This window comes from Lathamus discolor, chromosome 22, assembly GCF_037157495.1.
Source record: "Lathamus discolor isolate bLatDis1 chromosome 22, bLatDis1.hap1, whole genome shotgun sequence".
NCBI classification, from domain to species: domain Eukaryota; kingdom Metazoa; phylum Chordata; class Aves; order Psittaciformes; family Psittacidae; genus Lathamus; species Lathamus discolor.
In genome coordinates, this window is record NC_088905.1 from 1,864,412 (window position 1) to 1,887,330 (window position 22,919).

General features: G+C 47.6%; 1 protein-coding gene across 1 annotated transcript; it reads left to right on the forward strand.

Moving 5' to 3' along the window:
• Positions 1 to 7,482: 7,482 nt before the first annotated feature.
• BMP10 (bone morphogenetic protein 10) lies at positions 7,483 to 12,939 on the forward strand. Its single transcript, XM_065659100.1, has 2 exons — positions 7,483 to 7,932; positions 11,657 to 12,939. The coding sequence occupies exons 1-2, from the start codon at positions 7,599 to 7,601 to the stop codon at positions 12,598 to 12,600; spliced, it is 1,278 nt and encodes a 425-aa protein (XP_065515172.1). The 5' UTR covers positions 7,483 to 7,598; the 3' UTR covers positions 12,601 to 12,939.
• The last annotated feature ends 9,980 nt before the right edge of the window (positions 12,940 to 22,919 follow it).

Genomic DNA, 22,919 nt, shown 5'->3' on the forward strand with positions numbered 1-22,919 from the left:
ATACATGGAAAAGACAAGATTGATATTCAGTTGCACAGCAAACATGAACGAGGCTGCTGACAACCCTCATTTACCCAGTCTAATTGCAAGCATCAAGTTACAGACACTGCAATGTATTACATTTAAATCTATTTAAATCGTTGTATTTTTAGGGCTGTGCTTAAGCAGTATTTTCACTGAATTTTCACTGTTACATGCAATTTGCTTTCCCCTTTTGATCCCAACCCTAGCACCAAATGAACATCAGGTATTAGACCTGCCTGTCTAATTTCTCCTCTTGCTGTGGCTACAAGCTGCTTGCCTTTGCAATCACCGTCTCGTGCTGAGGCATTGACTAACGCTGCCAGAAAATATTCCATCAGTCAGGTTTTCAATGGGACCATTTCAAGTCCTTGATTGGGATCATCAATAGGATAATTTCTGGTGAAAGAGCCTGTTTTCTTCCAACCCATTGCTCAAGACTGAGGATCCATCCTAAAAAACCAAGGGCGAGATACACTTAGTAACCATTCCCATTTGTTCTGTTAGGGCTGTGGGAGCATTTAGATGGAGTTCATTAAGGGAAAGAATGATCTTCCTCAACCAGCCCACTTGGACCCAGAGCTGAGAGAGGAAGAGGAACGATGCTGGAGGGTGCTGTGAAGCTTTATATTCCTGCCTTGCTTTTGTCAGTGTCACTGAAGCTGCTCCGAGGAGTTGAACACCCGCAGGAATCCCAGAGCTCCACGGAATAACTACATCAGGAGAGAAGGAATTCCAGAAATGTCGAATTCAAACTTTCTCTTGACCTTTCCCTATGTGATAAGGAGCCTGCAGAGTCCAGCTCCTGGGGGGAAGCAGCTTGCCTACGCTGCTGTTCATTAGCCCTGCAGTGCGATCGCATCTATGCCAAGGTCTCTAACAGCAATGGGCTGATCTTGACCACATCTCACCAGGTTTGTATGGCCAGATGGAGTTAATAAATGATGTGACCTTCAGGGATACTGGTTTTGAAACGACCTTTTACTATTCAGGCCTCTCTCTGCAGAGGGGCATGTACCGAGATAATGGTTGTGGAGGCAAACCAAGAGATTTCTTGAGACACCTCCCATCCTATCAATGGTATAAGCAAATATTTAGCTACTTAGCTCTTCTGGAAACACTTGTGCTTAATGTAAACGTGTCTATTGCCTGTGTTAATTCACTTTGAGGCCTAGAAGGAAAAGACACAGGTTAAATGCTGGAATATGCAGAAGCAAGCACCAGCTCAGTAACACTGCTAGGTCTTCCCAATAACTACTTGGGAAAGGAGCACAAAGGGACAGGGAGGCCGTGAGCTTGCAGTGAACTTGCTGCACATGGATGACAGGACACTGACAGGAAGGCAATGTCCAGTGATTTCCAGCTCTTTTCTTTCTCTTTCAGTCTCTCAAGCTTTGTGCTGGCTTCAAAACCTCTGCTTATCCTTATGCAACGGTAGCACCGTGTGGCCATTGACTCGCAGCTCAGACCAGGTTGCACAAGTGCAAATGCACCCTCTTCCTATACCCTTGGAGCTTCTCCCACCTCAGTAGGAGAAAAGGAGAGGGGAAAGGGAATCACCAGGAGCAGTGCAGGGAGCTTTGGTGTCCTGCTTGTCAGTGTGACCCCATCCTTTCCACTTGCCTGGAAACAGCGGACGAAGAAGATGTGCTGGGGCTTTCCCATATAAAGCTATTGCTGCGCATCTCGGTGCTGTCTCTGGGTCAGGAGGAGGTTGTAGCACACAGTGTAAGTAGTTCCCTGCCCTTGTGGCTGCACAGAGACTTTCCTTCTTCTCCCCATTTCCTTTCCTCAACCACACAGGTCGCAACGCATCGCTGCGCTTCTCTCGCACCGCTCTTGCTTTAAATCCTATCTTTTCCTTTTCCATTGCCATCTGAAATCAGAACAGAGCTGCTGGGAACAGCCCTTTTATGGACAGGCAAGCCAGAGCAGCCATGAGCGGAGGCATACGGGAATAAGGACTCGTGCAGATGCAGGAATGGAGACTAATTTTAGTTATTCCATTGCAAGCTCATCACACTGTCAGTGTCACACTCTTCTTTATCTCCCATCTCGCACCCGACAGTTACCTCATGCCACAGCTATCTCCTGACAGGGACCATTGTGGGGCAGTTTTGTAGGAATTTCAGACCCGGATTGTGGAAAACCGGAGGTCACATGCTGTGCTGGAGCTGCAGGGCTCCCCTTCCTCCCTGGAATGGCACAGATGCCTGCGGTGTCCTGGTTAGAGAGCAGCCTTGAACTGAACCATTTACACAGCTTTTGAAGGGGGGTTCAGGTCTACCCACTGCGAAGTTAATGATTTCTCGACAGGATGTGTTGCTGTTGATTCAATTGGAATGCCAAGATTCAATCGGAATGTTGAGATTTAATCCAAATGTTAAGGTTCAATCCAAGTGCTGTGGTACAGATGTCTGATACCTCCTTACAGTGGAAAAATATGGGCTTATTTCAGACTGATCTCAGTGGGTTTGAGCACTGATTGACATCGCTAAAGGTGCTCCTGTTCTTCCGTAAGAACACACTCTTTTCTTCACTATTAATGCTATTTATGGGCAAAGCCGCTCTTGTGGCTGAGTGACAGCTCTCTATCTCAGATAGAAAAGACTCAAGCTTGACATTTTCTTTCTCATAGGATTAACATAGAAACAGTTTCCCTTGTGCTACGATACAAATACTAGATATGATACAGGATATGAGATAGGATATAGGATGGTTTCTTGTGGTGAAGCAGGACGCTGCATCTTGAGTTCTGGGCATCGAGGTGCAATTGCTGGCTCTGCTATCGAAGTCCTCTGCTACCTTGGGCAGGTTATTTGATCGATTTTCTTCTCATTTCTTCAGTCTCACCTGCCCTAAGTATGAGGATTTGGAGCTGCAGCTTGAAGACCTAGGAGAAATGTGTCCCAATGCCCCTGATGTGGGTCCTTGCTCAGTGACATTCGAAACGAAATGTTCTTCCCTTCGCATTCCAGCCACAGTTTTAACTGTGATCCTTGTGTTCACATAGAAATGAGCAGGACAGGCAAAATTCTAATATCCTTTTCCCCTCCAATAGGTTATTTATTATTTGAATATATTTTCAAGGTATATTGTCTTTTTGGTAATGCTCCTGTATTTAAACCAAGAACAATTCCGTTTTCCTCTACCTTCACCTCTTTGTGTTTGCTTTGTGTTTCTGAGAGGCTTTTTCAACAGAATCCATCGAAAACAACCACAGGAAAAGTTGGGAAGAAAGGAACAAATAAAAAAAGGAAACCTTTTTCATGATTTACGAGAAGCCCGAGACGTGATAACAATCTAACACTGAAATCTCAATTAAATCAGTGAAGATGTACACGAACCAAGCTCCACCTGAGTGTACACGAGACATTATAACTAACTGGCAAACCCCCTTTCTATTCACTGAGCCATATTCATGCTTCAGGAAGCGGAGGCATTTCCTCCTGGGAAAGGTTCACCATCCCAGTCTGGGTGTGTTAGTGAAAGCAGGTGTTCCTCCATCCCAAAAACCAGGCTACGGAAGGGTGAGGATGCTTCCAAACCCCTTTGCATTCCTTCTCCCCGCTTCCTCTCACCCAGAGGAGCATCACACCCTTTCCATCTTGCATATCGTCGACCTTGACACTTCGTAAAGCCCTGCTTTGCTTCCCAGCCTTTCAGCACCATGCTTGCTTCACACATTCCTGCTCCAACCCGTGCTCTTCTGCTGCCTCTTGACGGAAGAAGCCGTGGAGGCATCGGCTTGGAGGAAGTTGTGGGGTGCCTGAGATTAGAGGCTATTTTGGAGCCCCACAAGCTTCAGGACTGACCCTTTCTGCTCCCAGGAGCTGCTGCACTCATGGTCCTGCCCCTTCTGCTTAGTGCTGGTGGTAGGAAAGGCCCCTCTCTGCTCTCTGGGCCGATTTTCCCCCTCCAGTCCTTGCCGTGGTATAAGAATGGAGAGCGTCCAACCCATAGTGCCACCTCCGGCTCTGACAAGAAGGGTGAAACATCCATTAAGCTCGATAGGTGCTGAGTGTTGCTCCCAAACACTGGCAGGTTCAGCGCAAAGGTTTAGGCTCTCATTAGCTCTGTTCCACCACATACAGCTGCAGATCAGCAGGGGAAATGAGCACAAACTTCCTAGGACTGAGAGCCAGGAGCCCTGTGTACGACTCTGCCTGCCTCATGCACCGCTAAGGAAACGGGCTCGCTCTTTATGCTACAGATTTAAGAAGAATTAAAATGATGCTTCTCAATATTCCCTCTCCAGCTACCTCAGGTAATGCATTCAACATAGATGAGTTGAGAGCAGTTTCCTTTCTCTAACTTACTGTGCGTGCGAATAAAAGGACAAATCTCTTCATTTCAGTGACATGAAATAAAACCCTTCTGTGAAACAATTGAATTTTGGGGGGGGGGGGAATATGTGTGTGAAATTCATCAACCTCCAACCTACGGAAGCAGGAAGCTGCTCCTGTCGCAGATGTACTCTATGGGCATTCCTCATCTGGCCAGTTCCCAGCAGGGTCTGAATGGAGTAAATTAGAGGGCTGAGCAGAACTGGGTCTGTGTATAACCCAGAGGCTGCATGGCCCTGCAGGATGCTATTGTTCAAGGAGTTATCAAAATGAGAGCGGAAACGCAAAGGCAGTTGGAATGTCTGAGCAGGAATTGTGTTCCTAATGAGCCTCTGGATCAAGATGACTTTTGTGGGGTAGGAAATTCATGTTGGATTCCTGCGCACGTCCTACTTTTTACATACTGGTATCTGCAGGGTGTGAAATCACAGATTCATAGAGAGTCTGTCTGGATGTAGCAGAGCTTAGAGGGGTCACTGAGCCCAGTCTCTGCTCCAAGGCAGCGCTGGGGCCGTGTATGTCACTGCTGGAGCAGGAATGCTGTTGGTTCACACCCAGCAGGCTAAGTTTTAAGTGCCGGGGAAGTGGAGTGAACCTGAAAAGCTCCTCTGGCTCTAGAGCTGTTCGTGCGGATTAACAGAGAGATGAGTTTTACTCAGTGTCTGATCAAGGGCCGGTGCATTCACAGTGAGAGGAGACTCATCTGAAAACCTCAGAGCCTCACAAATGCTGAAGGAATCCCTTTAAACTCAAACCCATCAGCTCGAAATCTCATAGAAACCCCCAAAATCTCAGAGAGGAGCTGTGTAATACCGTAGATCCCAGTGCCTGCCAACTCTGCAAGGCATACTGGTGAGCTCTCGCCTGTACAAGCCATTCTTGGTACTTGTCTGAGAAAGAAAACCTGATATGATCAAGGACTTGAGGATAAGGCCATGTCTGTGAGTGCTGAGAAGCTTCAGCCTGTGCTGCTCTCAAGCAAGCAGTAGCTTTTCCAATGTGCTTCTCCCTTTCATTTAGCATCATCTGCATTTAGACACATGAAACCAGTGCCTCCTGAAATGGATACTGATGCATTAAGCGAAGGAAACCACTTCTCCAGGTACTATTGCTCTCATGACAAATCTCCTACCTCCACAGCTGGAATGGACAAGCCATCCTGAAGACTTTCCCTTATGGGAGCCAGTATTACACTGCATGAAAGAGTTAAGGCTAAGCATTTTCTCATGGTTTTAATGTTAACCTCACTTCCTATGGTGTAAGGACCTTAGTTCTGCATAGTCAGGTGCTGAATCACCACCAGAAGAAGCTTGTGATTTTCTTTTCAAGTTAATGAACAGAACTGACCTGAACTTGACTCCAGAATTTCCCCAAGTTTTCTGTGCTTAGCTCTGGAATGCCACAAAATTCCAAGATGAGCCTTTCATAAGGTTTTATAGATAAACTTGCACAGATAACCATGAACTCCACAGTGAGGTCTGAATTAACCTTTTTACGCTCAAATATCTATTTCTAATGTAGTGTGTCGATAACAGGGATCTTGATAAAGTACTTGGCTTCTATTGCCAAGTTCCATATGTTCAGAAGAAGAAAAAGTTGAATAAACAACTAAAAGGCCATGCCAATGTCTGGCTCCATGGTAAAAAATACATGAATTTTCACAAAGATATTGATATTTAAGACAAAAAAATAGAGAATGAGTTGAAACCATGGCTTGGGTATCATTCTCATTAAGTTAGATGGACCCGTGTCCATTTGTGCCACTGATAGATTTGGGCTATTGAAACGGGAAGAAAGTTGACAGATGCAGTAACAAATCTAGGGATGTGCTTAGCCATAACGGCAAAGGCTGAGCTCTGGCCCTGCTGCCAAAACAAGGGTGCATTTAAAAATCTCCATGAAGAACCAGAACACTGGAATGGACCATGTTACAGATGACCCAGACGCATGTTTGCATGCACAGTGCTCCCATCTTGTGGAAATTCCCATACTAAAGCAAAAAGGTCCACTAAATAATTGTAGCATGTCTCTGGCAAAATCACTTCCATGTTGAGCCTCTCAGCTATTTGAACTGATGTGAAGGTGAAGACAGAGTAGTCCGATGGCCTTTGTGTATTTTCAAGAGCTTTTAGATACCCACAGCACCACCAAAGAGGTGAAATCAGGGAGAACTGCAACCTGCCAAGTCACACAGATGAAAAGGAAGGAGTTTCTGAACCCATTGCAAATGCTCCAGCTCTCTCTCTGTTTATGAGCATCTGTATGGCACTCAGCACTGAGCCCTCGCATCCAACTGGTGCTGATGTTCAGCTCAGGGAAGAGTGGTTTATAGCAAAAGTAAACCCTGCAAAAGAAATAACAAATCCTTTGGCACTAAACCGTGGTGCCGGTGCAGTGTATGGTGCCTGTATAAAGGAAAATGAAGTCCCAGCTTTACAGGCCATGCTCCTGGCTGGCATTTGATGGCTCTTCAAAGGGCTCTTTCCAGAAAGCCATTGCAAAGCTTTATAGTTGTGATGTGAGAAACTCTCCTCACTCATCTCCTCGCTCAGCTTGCTCCTCTGCGTTCAGGGCCTCGTACCTCCAGTATTGTGGTGGCACCTAGAGCTCCTCTCCCTTTGTACAGGCAAAGAGGAATGGAGCCTTTCCTTTCTTCTGTAAGCGTAACGTAAGGAGTTAGCTCTGAAATCACAGAAACGTGGAATAGTTAGGAGATGGGTTTGTAAAGGGCAGAGTTGTTACCTTCAGGGAGCAACTGCATGAAATTGGTGCGTTAGGATGGAGACTCCATACAACTCCCATGTTAGCTCAAAACATGCATGGTTGGGAGCTGTTGGTGCTGGGCAGAATCAGCTCCCGGAGGCAGGGAGAAAGGGCAGCTCCTCTCGGAGAAGAAACTTGTCCTATCTCGGCGTGTCCTAGCGCAGAATGTTTACAAAGCCCTCATTAAGGGAAAGGGGATTGCGAGATAGCAACAAATCTGGTGGACAGCTTACACGGCCCGAGATAAGAGAGGCAGGGCGACCACAGAGAGAGCAAGCCATATCCAATTACCGAGACCTGCTTTTGGGGAGGGGGAAGGGGGAGACAGGCAGGACGGATCACAAGCTTCAAGACAAGAGCTTCCAAACTTGTCATCCCTCCGTGACACAAGCACAGGGGATAAAACCGCCACTTAGCCCACACGAGAGCTAGAGCTTGTTGAGTGCGGTTGGAGGCTCCAGCGAAGCCATGGATTCTGTAGTCCCCCAGCTGTGGGCTGCCCTCTGTCTCTTGGTCCACCTTACCGTTTGCAGTCCCATCCTGAGCTTGGAGCACTCTTCCTTGGAGGAAGACGTGCCGCTTTTCGACGAGATCCTCTCCGAGCAGGACGGCGTTGATTTCAACACGCTGCTTCAGAACATGAAGAACGAGTTCCTGAAGACCTTGAACCTCTCCGACATTCCCCTGCATGAATCGGCCAAGGTGGATCCGCCAGAGTACATGCTCGAGCTGTACAACAGGTTTGCCACTGATAGGACATCGATGCCGTCTGCCAATATTATTAGGAGCTTCAAAAATGAAGGTAAGAAATGTGCAGTCTCTAGGAGAAGGAAATAGAAATGAGCATCTTTATAGTCGGTGTGAGATGTGTTCACCAGGCACAGAACGTGAACCGTATTAGGGGGAAAAAGGCCTTTCAATGAGGATAGCATTAGGAAGAGGCACCAGGGTTACCAGATCCCACTCCTAGTGACATAGATCCCTTGTCTTTCACTTTTGGGACTGGGAGGTGTTGGTGGAAGGTGTTTGTTTAATGTTTGGGCAGCACCAGGTATAATGTAAAGGCATCAGCTCCATTATCCCCATAGTGACTCACATCATTTACAATTACATCGTATCAAATGGATACCTTAAATAATGTTTGAAACTAAGGCAAGAAATGGTTTTACACACCGTTCAAAGGTGCAATATTCTCCTATGAAATGGTTTTACACACTGTTCAAAGGTGCAGTATTTTCTTATTATGAGCTTAACCAAATACAGTTTTCTGTTAATACCCTCTCGCTATCGATCCTCGTGGGATTTGTAACATCTTTCTTTGGCATCTGAGCACAGATGCATAGAAATACATGAAGCAGAACTTTGGATAACCCTTAGGTTTTACTTTGGGAGAGTAGAATCTTTCCTATCACAAGAAAAGAAAGCCTGATTGTGACTCGTTTCTGCTTCAGTATTTCCTCTCAGCTCAATGAGGACAAGAGAATGTTTCAGTGCTAACACTCCACGGTTTTGTCAGTCCCTATTTGCTCCAATACAGGTTTTCTGTTAATAATGTGTTTCAACTAAACCTCAAATACCAATCACTCCAGTGGGCAAACACGAATGCTGTGATTTGGTTTAACTACTCAGGGGCAGATGTAGCTATTCAAACTGCTGAGGGGCTTCTCTCATCCTTTCTTAGCCTAACTAATGTAGTATAAAGTTGTTATTACTCTCCCTATACCATTTGCCATTTGAAGCTATGACCTGTAAGGAGAGGCTCCATGCAAGTCACTTCAGTGTCGCGATGCAGTGAGGTACAAGGAGAGAACCCAAAAGCTCTGCTCTGCCCTTCTGCCAGGCCTGGGCACACTTTACCAGCAGCCTGCTTCTGGTTTAAATGTGATTTAAACCTTCTTTACGTATTCTTTTCCTCAGTGCAGAGAAATCTATTAAAGGGTTGGTGGCAAAGCGCTTAACATCCACTGGTGAGCAACTACTCACCCGAACAGCCCTGCCTGTCACTGCTCATCAGTATAAATGAAGACACATGTAGGAACGTGCATCGTTCTTTTCCCATTTTGCACTAGCCATACAAAATAAACGGGATAAAAACGGTCCAGTACAAGGTGCTAAAACATAAACTCCAGTGTGGTTTAGTGACGCAAAGCATCATCCCACTGGCAAAATCAGGTTTGCAGCTCTGGAGAGGGGCAGACGGACCTTTTGCTGTGTTCACAGCTCTGTGCCCTGCTGTAGCCATCACTTGGCTTCACTCCCTGCCATGTCAGTATTTCTCTCCCCTTTCCCGATCCAAACCAGCAAGACGTGAAGTGAGACAGACGGCTGATGTTAAGACAGCTTCATAGAAGCACCTGGTTAAAGGGACTATGCATGTTTGCTATGTGTCTTCAGAGTCCGCATAACCAAGAACCATCCGTTTCATGCTAAAGAGCTCTTCTGATAGGGAATTAATCGCTTGCAATGATAAGGGCAGTAGAAACAGGCCATGGGGCATTTTTGTTCACCTGCCTGCTGAAAATTGGCAGTAATGGTGCTCCCATTATCCATTAAATCTCTTATTATAGAGCTATAACACACTGCACAGCTGGCATCAGCTCTTTGTTTAACCCATGGCCCATAATGTCTCCATTCTAAATGGGACTAATCAGTCCTTAAAACTTGAATAAAGGTCTTAAGGGAAATCTTTCATTTCCTATGGACTCCAGAGCTCTCTTCCTGATTCTACCAGGGAGGCACTGGGAGCAGTAGCAGGTACATCACCCTATGGATTTCCTAGCTAAAGATCAGAGTCACATCCTGACTTAGAACTGAACACTTTTCATACCCTGCTAGCACTCACCCAGCTTCTTACATACAATGTGGCTTTCCACTGCCTTCTGGTGAGCTTCTTGTGCTTATCTATATGACCAGGAGGCATTTCTCCACCCTGTCATTGTAAGTACTCATTGCAGACTTATTGTAGCATAGCAAGGTCTAGGAAACCCCAGAGATTACCTCCAGTATGGAGATTACAGCTAAGCTTGAGCAGCATTCCCTCTCAGCTCATGGTCTGCTCCTACCCTGGTGCTGTGCAAAGCATCTCCAACACCCACCTTTACCGACTGACTTGTAGGGAAGTGAAAGCAGAATCACCCCTCATTTATGAACAAACGGCAGAGCAAAGGTGCCTCAAGCAGGACAATGTGCAGGAGTTGACTGCTTCAGTGCACCGATGGAGCATGGCCGATACTTGCAGCTTTATCAGCATCATTTTTCTACAAACATACCAAAATTGGAGAAGTCAGTGGTGAAGATGAACAGTTTGCCTTTGCAGACATGTTACCCATAGTCTCTATGCCCTGATCTGTCTCCTGAGTTACAAGCAGACTTCACAGTAACTCAGCAGCAAATACACAGTCTCTAGGAATTAGAAACCTGGAGAGGGGCTTGGGACAAGGGCCTGTAGGGACAGGCCAAGGGGAATGGCTTGAACCTGCCCGAGGGGAGACTGAGATGAGCTCTTAGGCAGAAGCTCTTCCCTGTGAGGGTGCTGAGGCGCTGGCACAGGGTGCCCAGAGAAGCTGTGGCTGCCCCATCCCTGGCAGTGCTCAAGGCCAGGTTGGACACAGGGGCTTGGAGCAAGCTGCTCCAGTGGAAGGGGTCCCTGCCCGTGGCAGGGGTTGGAGCTGGATGAGCTTTAAGCTCCCTTCCAACCCAAACCATTCCAGGGTTCTATGATGAGCTGATTCCTGCCTGGTGTGAAGAAACGCATACTGCTCGTGTATAAACAAACAATGCAGATAAGGCAGATGTCCTGATGGACCAACAGACACTACACACTTATATGTCAAAAGTGCCTGGCTGAGTACAGCTCTTTGATTGCTGACTTGAAGCCTGTTTGAGGCTGTGGCAGGATTTGTGCGGACTGGTGGTTCAAATGGGATGTTCACCGCCTGCTCTTCCTAACCAGGAACCCTTACATCTTCCAAAGCAACTTTTCCTCCCTTCGTGCTTGTTCCTCTCAGTTTCTGAGGACTGTTTCAGCAGGAGGAAATACTTGCTAGCACAAACATGCTGAGCAGACACAGATCCAGCCTGCTGTTCTCGCATGTGTGGTTTATAGGTCACCCATCTCATGTTCATGCCATATCCCTCTTCCTTTCCTCTTCTACAGCAATGGTTTACCCCATTTAAAATAGTTGCTGTGCAGCGACCTTGAAGCAATTTGTATTTCAGTATTAGGCAATGCATTCTTAATCCATAATGCTTCCAGGTGATGAGGAAGTGCTTAGAAGGCAGAGGGATGGAAAGAGAATCTGTAAATCCAGGTTTATGCTCTCCAGCATGGTTGGGATCTTACTGTCCTTACATAGCTAAAAGAAAGGCAGCCTTTTTCTCAAGTCTGATTTTGGGAAAAGGTAAAATCCACTCTCCTGGAATTAGCTAAAACCAAGCAATGCAAAAGGTATCAACTGAACTTTGATGCACGTGTCGCTGCATGCATTTATGACCTTTCATAAATATTTGATCTTTGTCATTTCCAGACTTGGCTTCCCACCCTATCGGTGTCACAGGAATTCGGAAGTACCCTCTTCTATTCAATGTCTCCATCCCTCACCATGAAGAGATCACCATGGCAGAGCTGCGGCTCTACACCTTGGTGGAACGGGACCAGATGCTCTACGATGGGCTTGACCGGAAAGTCACCATTTTTGAAGTGCTGGAAAATGACCACCTGGGGGTAGGAGAAGAGAGGAAGATAATGGCACTGGCATCCAGGCAGATCTATGGCACGAGCAGCGAGTGGGAGAGCTTCGAGGTGACCGAAGCCATCAGGCGCTGGCGAAGGGCAGGGTTGACCACGCACCGGCTGGAGGTTCATATAGAGAGCAGGGAAGGGGAGGAGCAGAACGGAGAGGGGAAGCTCGATATCGACATCAACTCCAAGGCGAAGCACGTGCCCCTGTTGATTGTGTTCTCTGATGACCAGAGCAATGACAAGAAAGAGGAGAAGCAAGAGCTGAACGAGATGATAGACCACGAGCAGCTCCTGGACTTGGAGAACCTGGAGGTTGGCAACTTCCATGGCCAGCCTGGGGAGGAAGCGCTGCTCCAGATGCGCTCCAACATCATTTACGACTCCACTGCCCGAATCCGGAGGAACGCAAAAGGCAACTACTGCAAAAAGACTCCACTCTACATCGATTTCAAGGAGATAGGGTGGGATTCCTGGATCATCGCCCCGGCGGGATACGAAGCTTACGAGTGCCACGGAGTGTGCGCCTACCCCTTAACAGAGCACGTCACGCCAACGAAACACGCCATTGTCCAGACTTTGGTTCACCTGAAGAATCCCCAGAAAGCCTCCAAGGCCTGCTGTGTGCCCACCAAACTCGATCCCATCTCTATCCTCTATTTAGATGCAGGGGTGGTCACCTACAAGTTCAAATACGAAGGCATGGTGGTATCAGAGTGTGGCTGCAGATAGTAGAGGGGAGCGCAAGCAGAGGGGAGTGCACAGTGGGGAGTATTTAATGATTCAGTCTGTAAATTTGTACATTTTGGATTTCCTATTTAATAAGGTTATTTAATGAGGCATGTACAGATAAATGTGTGTTTCCTGGTTAGGGGAATGGGCAAGTCGTGACCGTAGGGAATGTATATTTTGTTCCATTGCTTCTTGCTGTTCTTCACCGTCCACGTTATGGCTGCGTCTCACTTCCTGGCAGGGCATAGAGCGGATCACTGGGTTGTCTGGGAGGTTCCTTGTGCCAAAGGGGCACACGCAAGTTCACAGAAATAAAAAGGTATTTTTGTACTTAATAAATGTTGATTGGTATCGATAGGGATTTCCAGAGCTATTAAAGGTCATAGAATAGCATGGTGGAATCATGGAATCAGCTGGGTTGGAAAAGACCTTTAAGATCATCAAGTCCAACCGTTCCCCAGCACTGCCAAGGCCACCACTAACCCATGTCAACAAGGGCCTCATCGACGTGGTTTGGGAATTGAACCCAGGACACGATCTCAAGTCCAAGTAATTCTCAAGCTCCCAAATCCCAAAGGCACAAAAAGCTGTTAAACTTTGCTCCTTTTTTCTTAAGCATCTTTAATCTCTCCCCATCTCATTGAGACTGGCAGGGATGCTCTGGTATCTGGAGCAGAAGGGAACCATTCCCTTTCCCATCTTTCCTGGTGGAGGAATGGGCCCCATAGGTTTGTGCAGAGCTCTGAGAGGCAATGGCAGAATTCCCTTTTGTGTGGTTATTACAGAAGCTTCCTGTGTAAAGTACTGGTTTTGTTGCATTATCCATGTCCTGTCTCCAGAGCAGAAATCACTGCAGCAAACTTCCTGAACCCTTGAAACTGCACCAGTTTATACCAGCTAAGAAATCAGTCCCTCTTCCCAACCCAACAAATCACATCCAACACAGCTCCGTAACCCAATTCACACGGCCAAGTAGGATTGCATTTAGTCTGCATAGAGCTAGATAGAAGAGGAAACCCCTTTGTGCCAGCTAGATAGAGAGGACCTTTCCTTTATGTATGCGCTGACGTTGTTAATTCATAAAGGTATTGCCCCCCCCCTTAGGCTCCATAGGATGGAATCACATGCCATGTTTCCACCGCTCTTCTGCAAGCCGTGGCGGTGATAAGGAGGTGTCGGAGCTCAGAAACAATAGACCCGTCACTTTATTTATACTAAGCTGCAAATTTGTCAGATTCTTGGGGAAGTGCAAGTGACGCTGACTCCTCCGGCCTGTCCCGGAGCCCACTCCCTGTCCTGCATCTGGTGCTCACTTGTAAGGGAAAGCTATCTTCCCGGGAAGTAATAAGGCTCTTTGAAAGCATCACTCGAGCGCTTCATGGGAATGAACACAAATGACTTTATCAGGCACCAACTAAAAGCCAGATTCACCGATTTTCACACATACTCTTCTGTGCTTCCCATAATTTATTGACCTATTTATTGACCGCCTGCCTTTGTAACATAATGTAGAATACAGAATGTTCTATTTTTGTGCTTGTGTGTAATCCTACTTGGGTAAAACCAATCCTGTTTTATGTGGAATCTTTCTGTTGAGATGTGCTGCACAGACAGGGGTCTTGCTGATCTTGTTTTCTCCTCTAGATATTCATAAACACCATGTAACAGTTCTCTTCCTTGCTTATGGAGTGGTTCCCTCACTGCAGTGATTTATAATGGCACTCTGGAGCACTTGTCCAACATAGAAGTTCTCTAGCAGGGGTATCACTGCTCTAAGTGGTCAGTGGTGTAGTTTATTGTAGACTTCCATAGTCTCCACACGTGCTGCCTGTTTCCCGATAGCATGATTGCTGTGGGGCTGTATTGCTTTATGGCTGTGACAGCCTGTGAGTGGCTGACACTGTCACAGAGCCCTCCCCACTGCAATCAGCCCGTGCTTAATGGCACGTTAAAGGAATTCGTTCGAGGTGTGATGTTTCGCTCCGCTGACATGAACTGCAGCAGCCAACGGTTGAAGTGTGACCACACAGCTCCTTTCAAAACTATCCGTGATTCTTATGAAGCCATTTGCCAAGACAAACCATTCACCTTGTTAGGAGTGATAATCCAGCATTAGGGAGATAATCCGACATTGCCTTTTATCATCTCTTTTCCACGACTGGCCCCGTGGCAGTGATGTGAGCAGAGTGCTCTTTGCACTGCTGTCCTTCACTGAACAGTGCCAACCTGCCTGAAGAGGCCCTAAACATCATCAATAACCCACTGCAATCACCCATAATCACTGTTCCCATTCAAGTGACCACGTAGCAAAGCAGAGTGGCTGCTTTCACACTCTCTTAAAGCCAGAGATTTGTGTAATGGAGCAGATACAGTGCGTTCCAGCACCCAAAGGTGGGCCGGCACGTAGTGTTAGCAGTTAGTAAACCTGCAGGTGTGAATTTATACAAGATCGGTAAAAACAGCAGGGGTGGTTTTCTAGAATTAGGGCTCAAACAGTGTTTTTATATTAATATTGGTGACTTCTAAAGAAACAAAGACTCTGCTGCTGATTGAAGGGGACTTCAACCAGAGTTTGGGGTGAAAACTGTAAAGCATGAGAGACCCCCGATTGTGCTGTGCTGGGAGAAAACTGAGCATCTCTTGAATCAGCTGCACTTGGGCTGTTCATAACCTGAGAGTAGAACTGCTGTGAATGGCATTTTGTGTGCCTGTTAGCATTGCATGCTTGCTTTATGAGCAAACCCTTACCTTACCTTTGAATATCATTACACAGAGACACTTGTGGCTGTTCCTGCAGTTAGATGGCAGGGATGAGGCAAAATAGCACCAAAACCAAATGGGAGCAGTTATTTTGTAGAGCTTTCCCTAACCAGCAAATGAAGGTCGGTTCTGCGAGCTCAGAAGTGTCTGTCCATGTAGATGTAACACTCACAAAGAACATGGTGAGTGTGTGACAAGACACGGTGCTGCCAAGATGTAGTGCTGGGAACGTCAGAAATCATGGAATAAATATCCCACAGCATGTTTTCATTTCCTTCCTTCTGTCTATCCATCCACATTGGTACTGTGACTATTTCTAAAGCAAAAGATTTTTAATATTAAATAGTAGCATGCATTGATCTTCCTTTCATTTCTAACCTATTTTCTATCAACATGCCAGCAGTTGCTTGACTTCAATCTTGAAAGCACAAACCAATTTTAGAGAGGTTTGGAAAAATATGGCTTCAGTAAGGAAGTATCTATCCTTCCTTCCATCCATCCATCCTTCCATCCATCCATCCTTCCATCCATCCATCCATCCATCCACCCCCCCCATCCACCCACCCACTCATCCATCCATCCATCCATCCATCCATCCATCCATCCATCCATCCATCCATCCATCCATCCACCTACCCACCCATCCATCCATCCACCCATCTATCCGTCTCTGGTTTATTTCATGCCGCTAAAGGAGGCACCAACCCTGTCTCACCAAAATCAGCATCACTTGGATTTTTGCTTTCATCTGTTTCTAACTGAAGATGTATAAAAAGCATGAGCAGATCTGGAGCCCCTTTTTGCTATATGAAACCCCAGGCAGTGTGAATGGGACAGGCAGAGGGATGGGAGCAGAAACAATTGAGACAAGGAGAGGACGAGCTGGGTAACACATCAGTAAGGGGGCTGAGGGGAGAGCTTTGGTCTTGCAGTGCTGCTCTTAAACCAACACCACACACAATGTCTCCAGAAAAACATGAACTTCAAGACATGCTACTCCTTGCTTGGCCTTTGAGGCTGTTTCGTCTCCTGTGCAGACCCTCAGCACCAATCCCAGATTTCACAAGGCACCTGGAAGTTCGAGGTTCCCATAAATGATCCGTATCTCTTGGCTCTCTGCACATGGACCAGAATTCCTCAAACAGATTTCTCCCCAGAGTTTTATCCCTTGCTTGGGTGTGATCCCAGGGCTCCAGGCTCACCCTGCAGAGCTCATTGAGGATACAGAGTCCTGCCTTTTTGAGTGTTAGAGCTTTTCCTGCCACCACTGCAGATGGGCTGTTGGGGAGAAGGGGCAGAGCCTCACGCTGTTCTGGCAGCAAAGCCCAGCACCCAGCTCCCTGGCAGTGCCTGCTGCTGGCTTGTGCCACCTTTTGGCGGTGCCCAAATGAGAGTCCTTGACGAAAAAGGAAGCATTCCTGGGTGCTGCGGACACGTTACCTCTTGCAAAGCCAGGGGGTGTGCAAAGCCAAAGAGCCAAAGGTGTGAGGTTCGGCCTCCCCAGACCTAAGGTCACTTAGGAGAACCATCTCCCAAAGCCACCATCATCCAAAACCTATGGCCAGCTTCTCCTCACTGCCCTTCTTAGCCAGAGAAGCAAAGCAGAGCAGAACCTGCAGCAGCCTAGAACAAGAGAAGGCTCCTGCATTAACAGCCCCAGTGCCTGGCTCACCTACAGTTGCATTCAGCGTTTGCTGGGCACCATATTGAGCCAAACCCAGCAAAATCTGTTGGGTTTTAGGGTGGGTTAAAAAAGCAAAGAGAAAGGAAGAGTTCTGGCACTTGAACATCTGCTGCAAGCGTTTGAAAAACTACAGCCCAGTGTTAATTTAAACTTCCTTAGAAGCCAGTTCAACGTTTGGAGTGCAAACACCGTTAATAGGATGGGAACCGGGGTGCTGGTGCTTTGCTTACTATATTGGGAAACAAAGCCAGGACAAAACCAGCTGGAGATAGAGGTTTGTTTATAGTGCTGACCCATCTGTCTTCATTAACGCTCTATTTACAGGAAAAGCCAAAAGAATCAGCTTCTGCTCCCGCTTCAGTTGCAACAGCGACAAAGAAAGGCGGAATGGTTCAACTAAAAATGGAAATCCTTATCAGCACCCCTTGGAAGAGGAGGTTTATTATACGGAGTGTGTTAGTGTTGGGTATTAGAGCAGGGGCTGGGCAGTGTGGCCAGAGCTGGGTGCTCCTAGCACAAGCAGCATTGGAGTGCAGAATGCTCAGGGAAGTGCCTATGGAGCAGAAAACAGAAACCAGCCACAAAACGGGAGCTGGGTCCTACCCTAAGCTCCTGCTTTGAGGGCTAAGGGAGAAATGAAGCGTGTTTTCTCCTGTATAGACCCACAGAGGGTAATGGGGTGATTTTGGGGTGTGAAAAGGGACACATTTGAGGCTGCACTTTGGCACAGCATAGAATCATAGAGTCATAAATCAACCAGACTGGAAAAGACCTTTAAGGTAATGAAGTCCAACCCAAGCTGTCTCTGGCACTGACACCAGATAAGGAGGAGACCCCTTTGTCTTATCTGCAAGTAAAGGGACAACACTTGAATGTCTACAGTTTAGATGCCTAAATGGGAACAGATGGAAGGCACCCCAATGGTGTCTACCCTGACTGTCCTGTTGGACACAGCTGGAACCCAAAGAGGACTGGAGTTTATGGCTTAGCAGCCCCAGTGAGAACAGTGTCAAACCTATGCTGTGCACATGAACTTCTTCAAAAGCATCATCTCAGGAAGAAGAAAAAGCTGGGTTCTTCCCTCGCAGCCCACTGAGATAGAGACATCCCTTCAAAATCAAACCCAAACTCCCCTTCCATAAACCATAACACCTGTCATCTCCAAGGGCAGGTCTATCACAGTTAGCATCTCATTTGCACATCCCACTACAGGGGAAGGCTTCCAAATGACCTCAGCACCCACATTCTGGGAGCAGATGTGGCTGCTAAGCATTTCGTCTTGCTTTCCTTCACCCCTCATCCCTGCCTTGCTCTCCTTCATCCCTCTATCTCTCTCCATCCACTTGTGCTCAGGCAGGACAGCTTGGTTTTGAATCTCTGCAAGCCATTCCCCAGGGAGCAGGAATTGAAGCACGTCGTGTTCCTGCCCCATTCCTGCAGGAGCAGCGCACTGGGGGAACATAAGGATGTTGGAAGCAGTAGGAGGAGCAGCCGTTAGAATTCCTGCCTCTTTCCCCAGATAAAAGTGGAGGGAAACATCCACCTTTTGATACCCTTGTCAAGAAGATGAATAGTGGATGGGGGTCCAGCTCTTCCTGCTGAAGACTTGGTAACATCTCCTGCAGCAACTGAGGACATCCACATGCTGGTAAATGCCTGTTCACTCTCCTGCCTCTGTCAGTCCAAGCGGGAGTTGAGCTAATGTTTAGCAGTGGCAATCTCTGCTTCCAAGCCCATCTCAGCACACAGCATTCCAGGCCAAACCCAGTAGGAGATGGCTGCACCATCCCAGCAATCCGAGCTATTTTGTAGAGCAGAAACACCAGAAAATGCAGGAGAGTTCTCTACCATGTGCACTGCAACACATCCTGCTCCGGGCAAATGAGCTTACCACGGAAATAGGAAGTTTGATCCCTTGTTTTACTCTGCCAGATGCATGCCCAATGTGATTCCATCCACGATGCAAACCGCTCAACCTCCTCCTTAGCATTTCGAGGGCTTAGAGGCACCTTTGATTGCATTTTTAAGTGAACAAAGGAAATACAAGGGATAAAAGCAATCAACATGGAAAGGAAGGCTCTGAAAGGAGAGGAATGGGTTTCTGTACCTCACAGGAGCTGCTGCCTGCCCTATCTGCAGTGACTTTAGGCTGAAGGGATGCTCACTGCAGCACTGGAGCTCCCCAAACAATGCCCTTCAGGCCTGTGTGGCTGAGGCTGTCCAGGATGTGCGCTTCGGATGGTGTTGAAAAGATACGTGTTGAGTTAAGTGAGAAGGTTTAAATACGGGGTGGTCGCTGCAGTCAAGTACAGTAGCTCGCTAGCAACGGCAGCTAAACAACAGCCCAACCTTCCATAGCTCTCAGGTTTATGTTGGCTTTGCTGTAGCAACTCCTTATCTGCCAGAGATTAGAGCTTTTTCAATCAGTTGCTGTGAGATTTGGTGGAATCCATTTCCTGAGCTGTCACCGCTGGCTAATCAGGCAAAGCCCAAAGGCAAAGCTTTGGGAGAGTGGGAAAGCAAAGCAAAGCCGTTGTCCTGCGGTACTGAATGTGCTGTATTTGCTTTATCACCATCAGAGTTTAGGTGCCCAGCTCAAGATACTGATACACAGAGAAGCCTACAGCCTGAAACAGGAGCTGAGCTGTAAGCACAGCAAGTGTCTTATTATAGGGGAAATTAGCCCTTTTCCCATTTCTACTAGTAAATGTAGTTACTATTAGAATAGTAAGCAATAGTAAGCAATAACTGATCAGCAGTTATCGCTTCCTGCGCTTGCTCTTCACCAGACCTATGAAATCCCAACCTCAATTCCTTTAGGGGTTAAAATGGAAGAGGGGATCCATTGGAAACTGAGACCCACACAATGAGGGGCCTAATGGGCTGATCCAGCTGTTGAAGCAGTTTCAGTGACTTGCTTTGACCTTACAGTAGTTGGTTGCTGCTGAGACAGACACAGAGCATCCTGACACCACGCAAATACAACTTATGGATGTACCAAATCTGAAGTCACTCTTGCAGGGGAAGCAAGATGCATTCGAGCACAGCTGCTTCCCTTGCCGATCTCCCTCCTTTTCCCTTGGGATTTCTCCAGCTCGCATCATTTCTTGTTCTTTCACCCTCCGTTGCCGATGGAGGACTTACACCAGCCACAACAATATTGATGGCACGTCTCGTGCTTCCTCTGCCTGCCCCAATTAGTGCACTGGAGATAAGCAGCAGCAGGAGCAGCCGTGCCTGCGGGACACGAGTCCTTCCTGAGGGGCTGCCACACGCATTCCTCTGGGACACTGCTCAGGGCACTGCAGGCAACGCTAATGAGCTCCAGGACAGGCAAAGTATTTAGCCAAGGGCCTCAGTGAGCTCCCCAGAGCTGATTAACCCCTGCTGCCACTGCAAGAGGAAGAGAAGCTTAGAGACATGGAATCCCAGCCTGGTTTGGGATGAAGGGACCTTAAAGCTCATCCAGTTCCAATCCCCTGCAGGGACCCCTTCCACTGGAGCAGCTTGCTCCAAGCCCCTGTGTCCAACCTGGCCTTGAGCACTGCCAGGGATGGGGCAGCCACAGCTTCTCTGGGCACCCTGTGCCAGCGCCTCAGCGCCCTCACAGGGAAGAGCTTCTGCCTTAGATCCAACCTGAACCTCCCCTGTTTCAGCCTGGACCCATCACCCCTTGTCCTATCACTACAGTCCCTGATGAAGAGCCCCTCTCCAGCATCCAAACTCTTAAACTAGGGCTGTTGGCTAAGCTGGACCCTGCTCCACAATGCGGTCGGTGCACACATGGAATGCAGCAGCCTTTGAGGGCCCTGGTAGCACCTCTGTAACCACCAAACTGTACTTCTAGACCTGCCCTTGGCTGTTCTGTCCATAACCATCCCAATTTGGTAGCATTCTCTCATTCTTGCATCATTCTTCTCAAGGAAGAAACCAGCATCTTCACCACTGGCATCGATGTTGTCAGCACTTCTGGCCTAAACCCTTTAAAGCTAATAAAAGGAAGGGTTATCTGGCAAGCCCAGAGATGAGTTAGCATCACATTTCTAGCAGAGACTGGGGTCCAGGACTCCCAAGTCTTTGGCCCTGCTTTGGATGTGCTTTGCAAATGTCATCAAAGGCTTCGTCGCTTTGGTGTTGAGTTTTGAAGGGCAAAAAACCATCTGTGCCCTCAACGGCTTGACTTACACTGGGACAGAGGACTCATTGGTTTGGCTTGAATAGTGCTGCCAACTCCTTTGCCTTGACTGGCCTAAGCCCTGTAAGGCTCGAACTGCTTCAGGCTCCCCTTCCTGGGCTCCTTACTTGTTGGCATGCAAGCTAAGACCAAAGCAACCATCAGTCTGACCATCTGAGCCCTACACCAGTGTCCTATGAAGCACTCTAGATGCAAACCACATGAAGGCCCCATTGCCACGTTGGGATGGATGTCAGGGCATGAGATTTCTTCACAAATGGAACAAAGACTCTGCTACCCTTTCAGTTTGAAAAGCCACCCTGCTTGCCATTATCTCTGCATTTGAGCGAGCAGAAGCAGGGCAGAGTGGATGACAGCAATTTAATCTGCGGCTGCTTTTCCATGCCTCCTTGTGCTATCCTTGACCCCAAGCCAATGCCCTTCCATTGCCAGCTAGGTGAAAGATCCAGTCTTATGGAGCTGATGCGCTTCTAAACATGTATCCCAGGTCTTCTGCAAACTGGAGGCGTGATTTGTCCCCTTCTTCTTGACAGTGGATAGGAGGAGGGCAGCAAGGGAGCAGGATACTCCCATTCTCCCAGTGGAAACATCCCTTAGAGAGGGCATTTCAATTGACCTTTCACTCCTCAGCGCTGCCTATAGCTGTTGTGTTGGGAACAACTGTCCTTGGGGTGCTCAGCTGACCTCCTGACTCCTTTTGGATTGGCATTTCCATAGAGTTCAGTGGTTAAAATGAGCACCTTATTTTTAGCGGTATCAGAAACGTGGATGTATGCAAAGGGAACGCTTGGCAGCACTGGAAAATCATCCTCCAAGGGCTAAGATGGGACACACAGAGTAAAGGTGTCACTGGAAAGACTCAAAACCCGCCCTGGCCATAGGGGTCCAGCATGGACCTCATCCAGAGCATGCAGAGAGCAGGGAGAGCCTCTCCGGCTGGATGGCAGCCTGGGCTGGCCCTTATCAGGGAGATGAGGAAGGAAACAAGGCAACACCTCTGGGAAAGGCAAGATTTACCCCTCACATGCTCAGGAAGCAGATGCCAAGCTGATGCTTATCCTCATTTCTTTAATAAGAGCCCAAAGCCTGGCCCCTGCTTCTAAAACACACTCATTTGGAAATAGCACCCTGGATGCAGCAAAGAGCATCTTGGCCAGCTGATGAGATTAAAGGCACATTCCCTGCTCCCAGTTCCTGTTCTCGGCACATTGTGTTAACAGGGTTGAAATATCACATCGTGTTTTTACATGTGATAAGGCAAATTTGCACCAGCCACACCAGTGGCTGCTGACGGCGCTGGGGACGGCACCACGCAGGGAGCACAGGGATGCCTTTTGGACAGGGATAAACAGGGAAATGAATGGCATCTGGTGAAGCTTCCCTACAGGATGTTCAAGGCCAGGTTGGACACAGGGGCTTGGAGCAAGCTGCTCCAGTGGAAGGGGTCCCTGCCTGGGGCAGGGGTTGGAGCTGGATGGGCTTTAAGGTCCTTTGCAACCCAAACCAATGGAAATTGCCCCCACACTCACAGCACTCACCTGGCTGCTGGATTTACCTGGAATTAGAAGCCTTATTTGTTAAGAAACCACATTCCCAATTAACTGCTCAGCACTTGTGTTTATGGGAATTACCTACTCAGAAAACCCTTGTAAAGGAGAACAGGATGGACCTAGACCTATG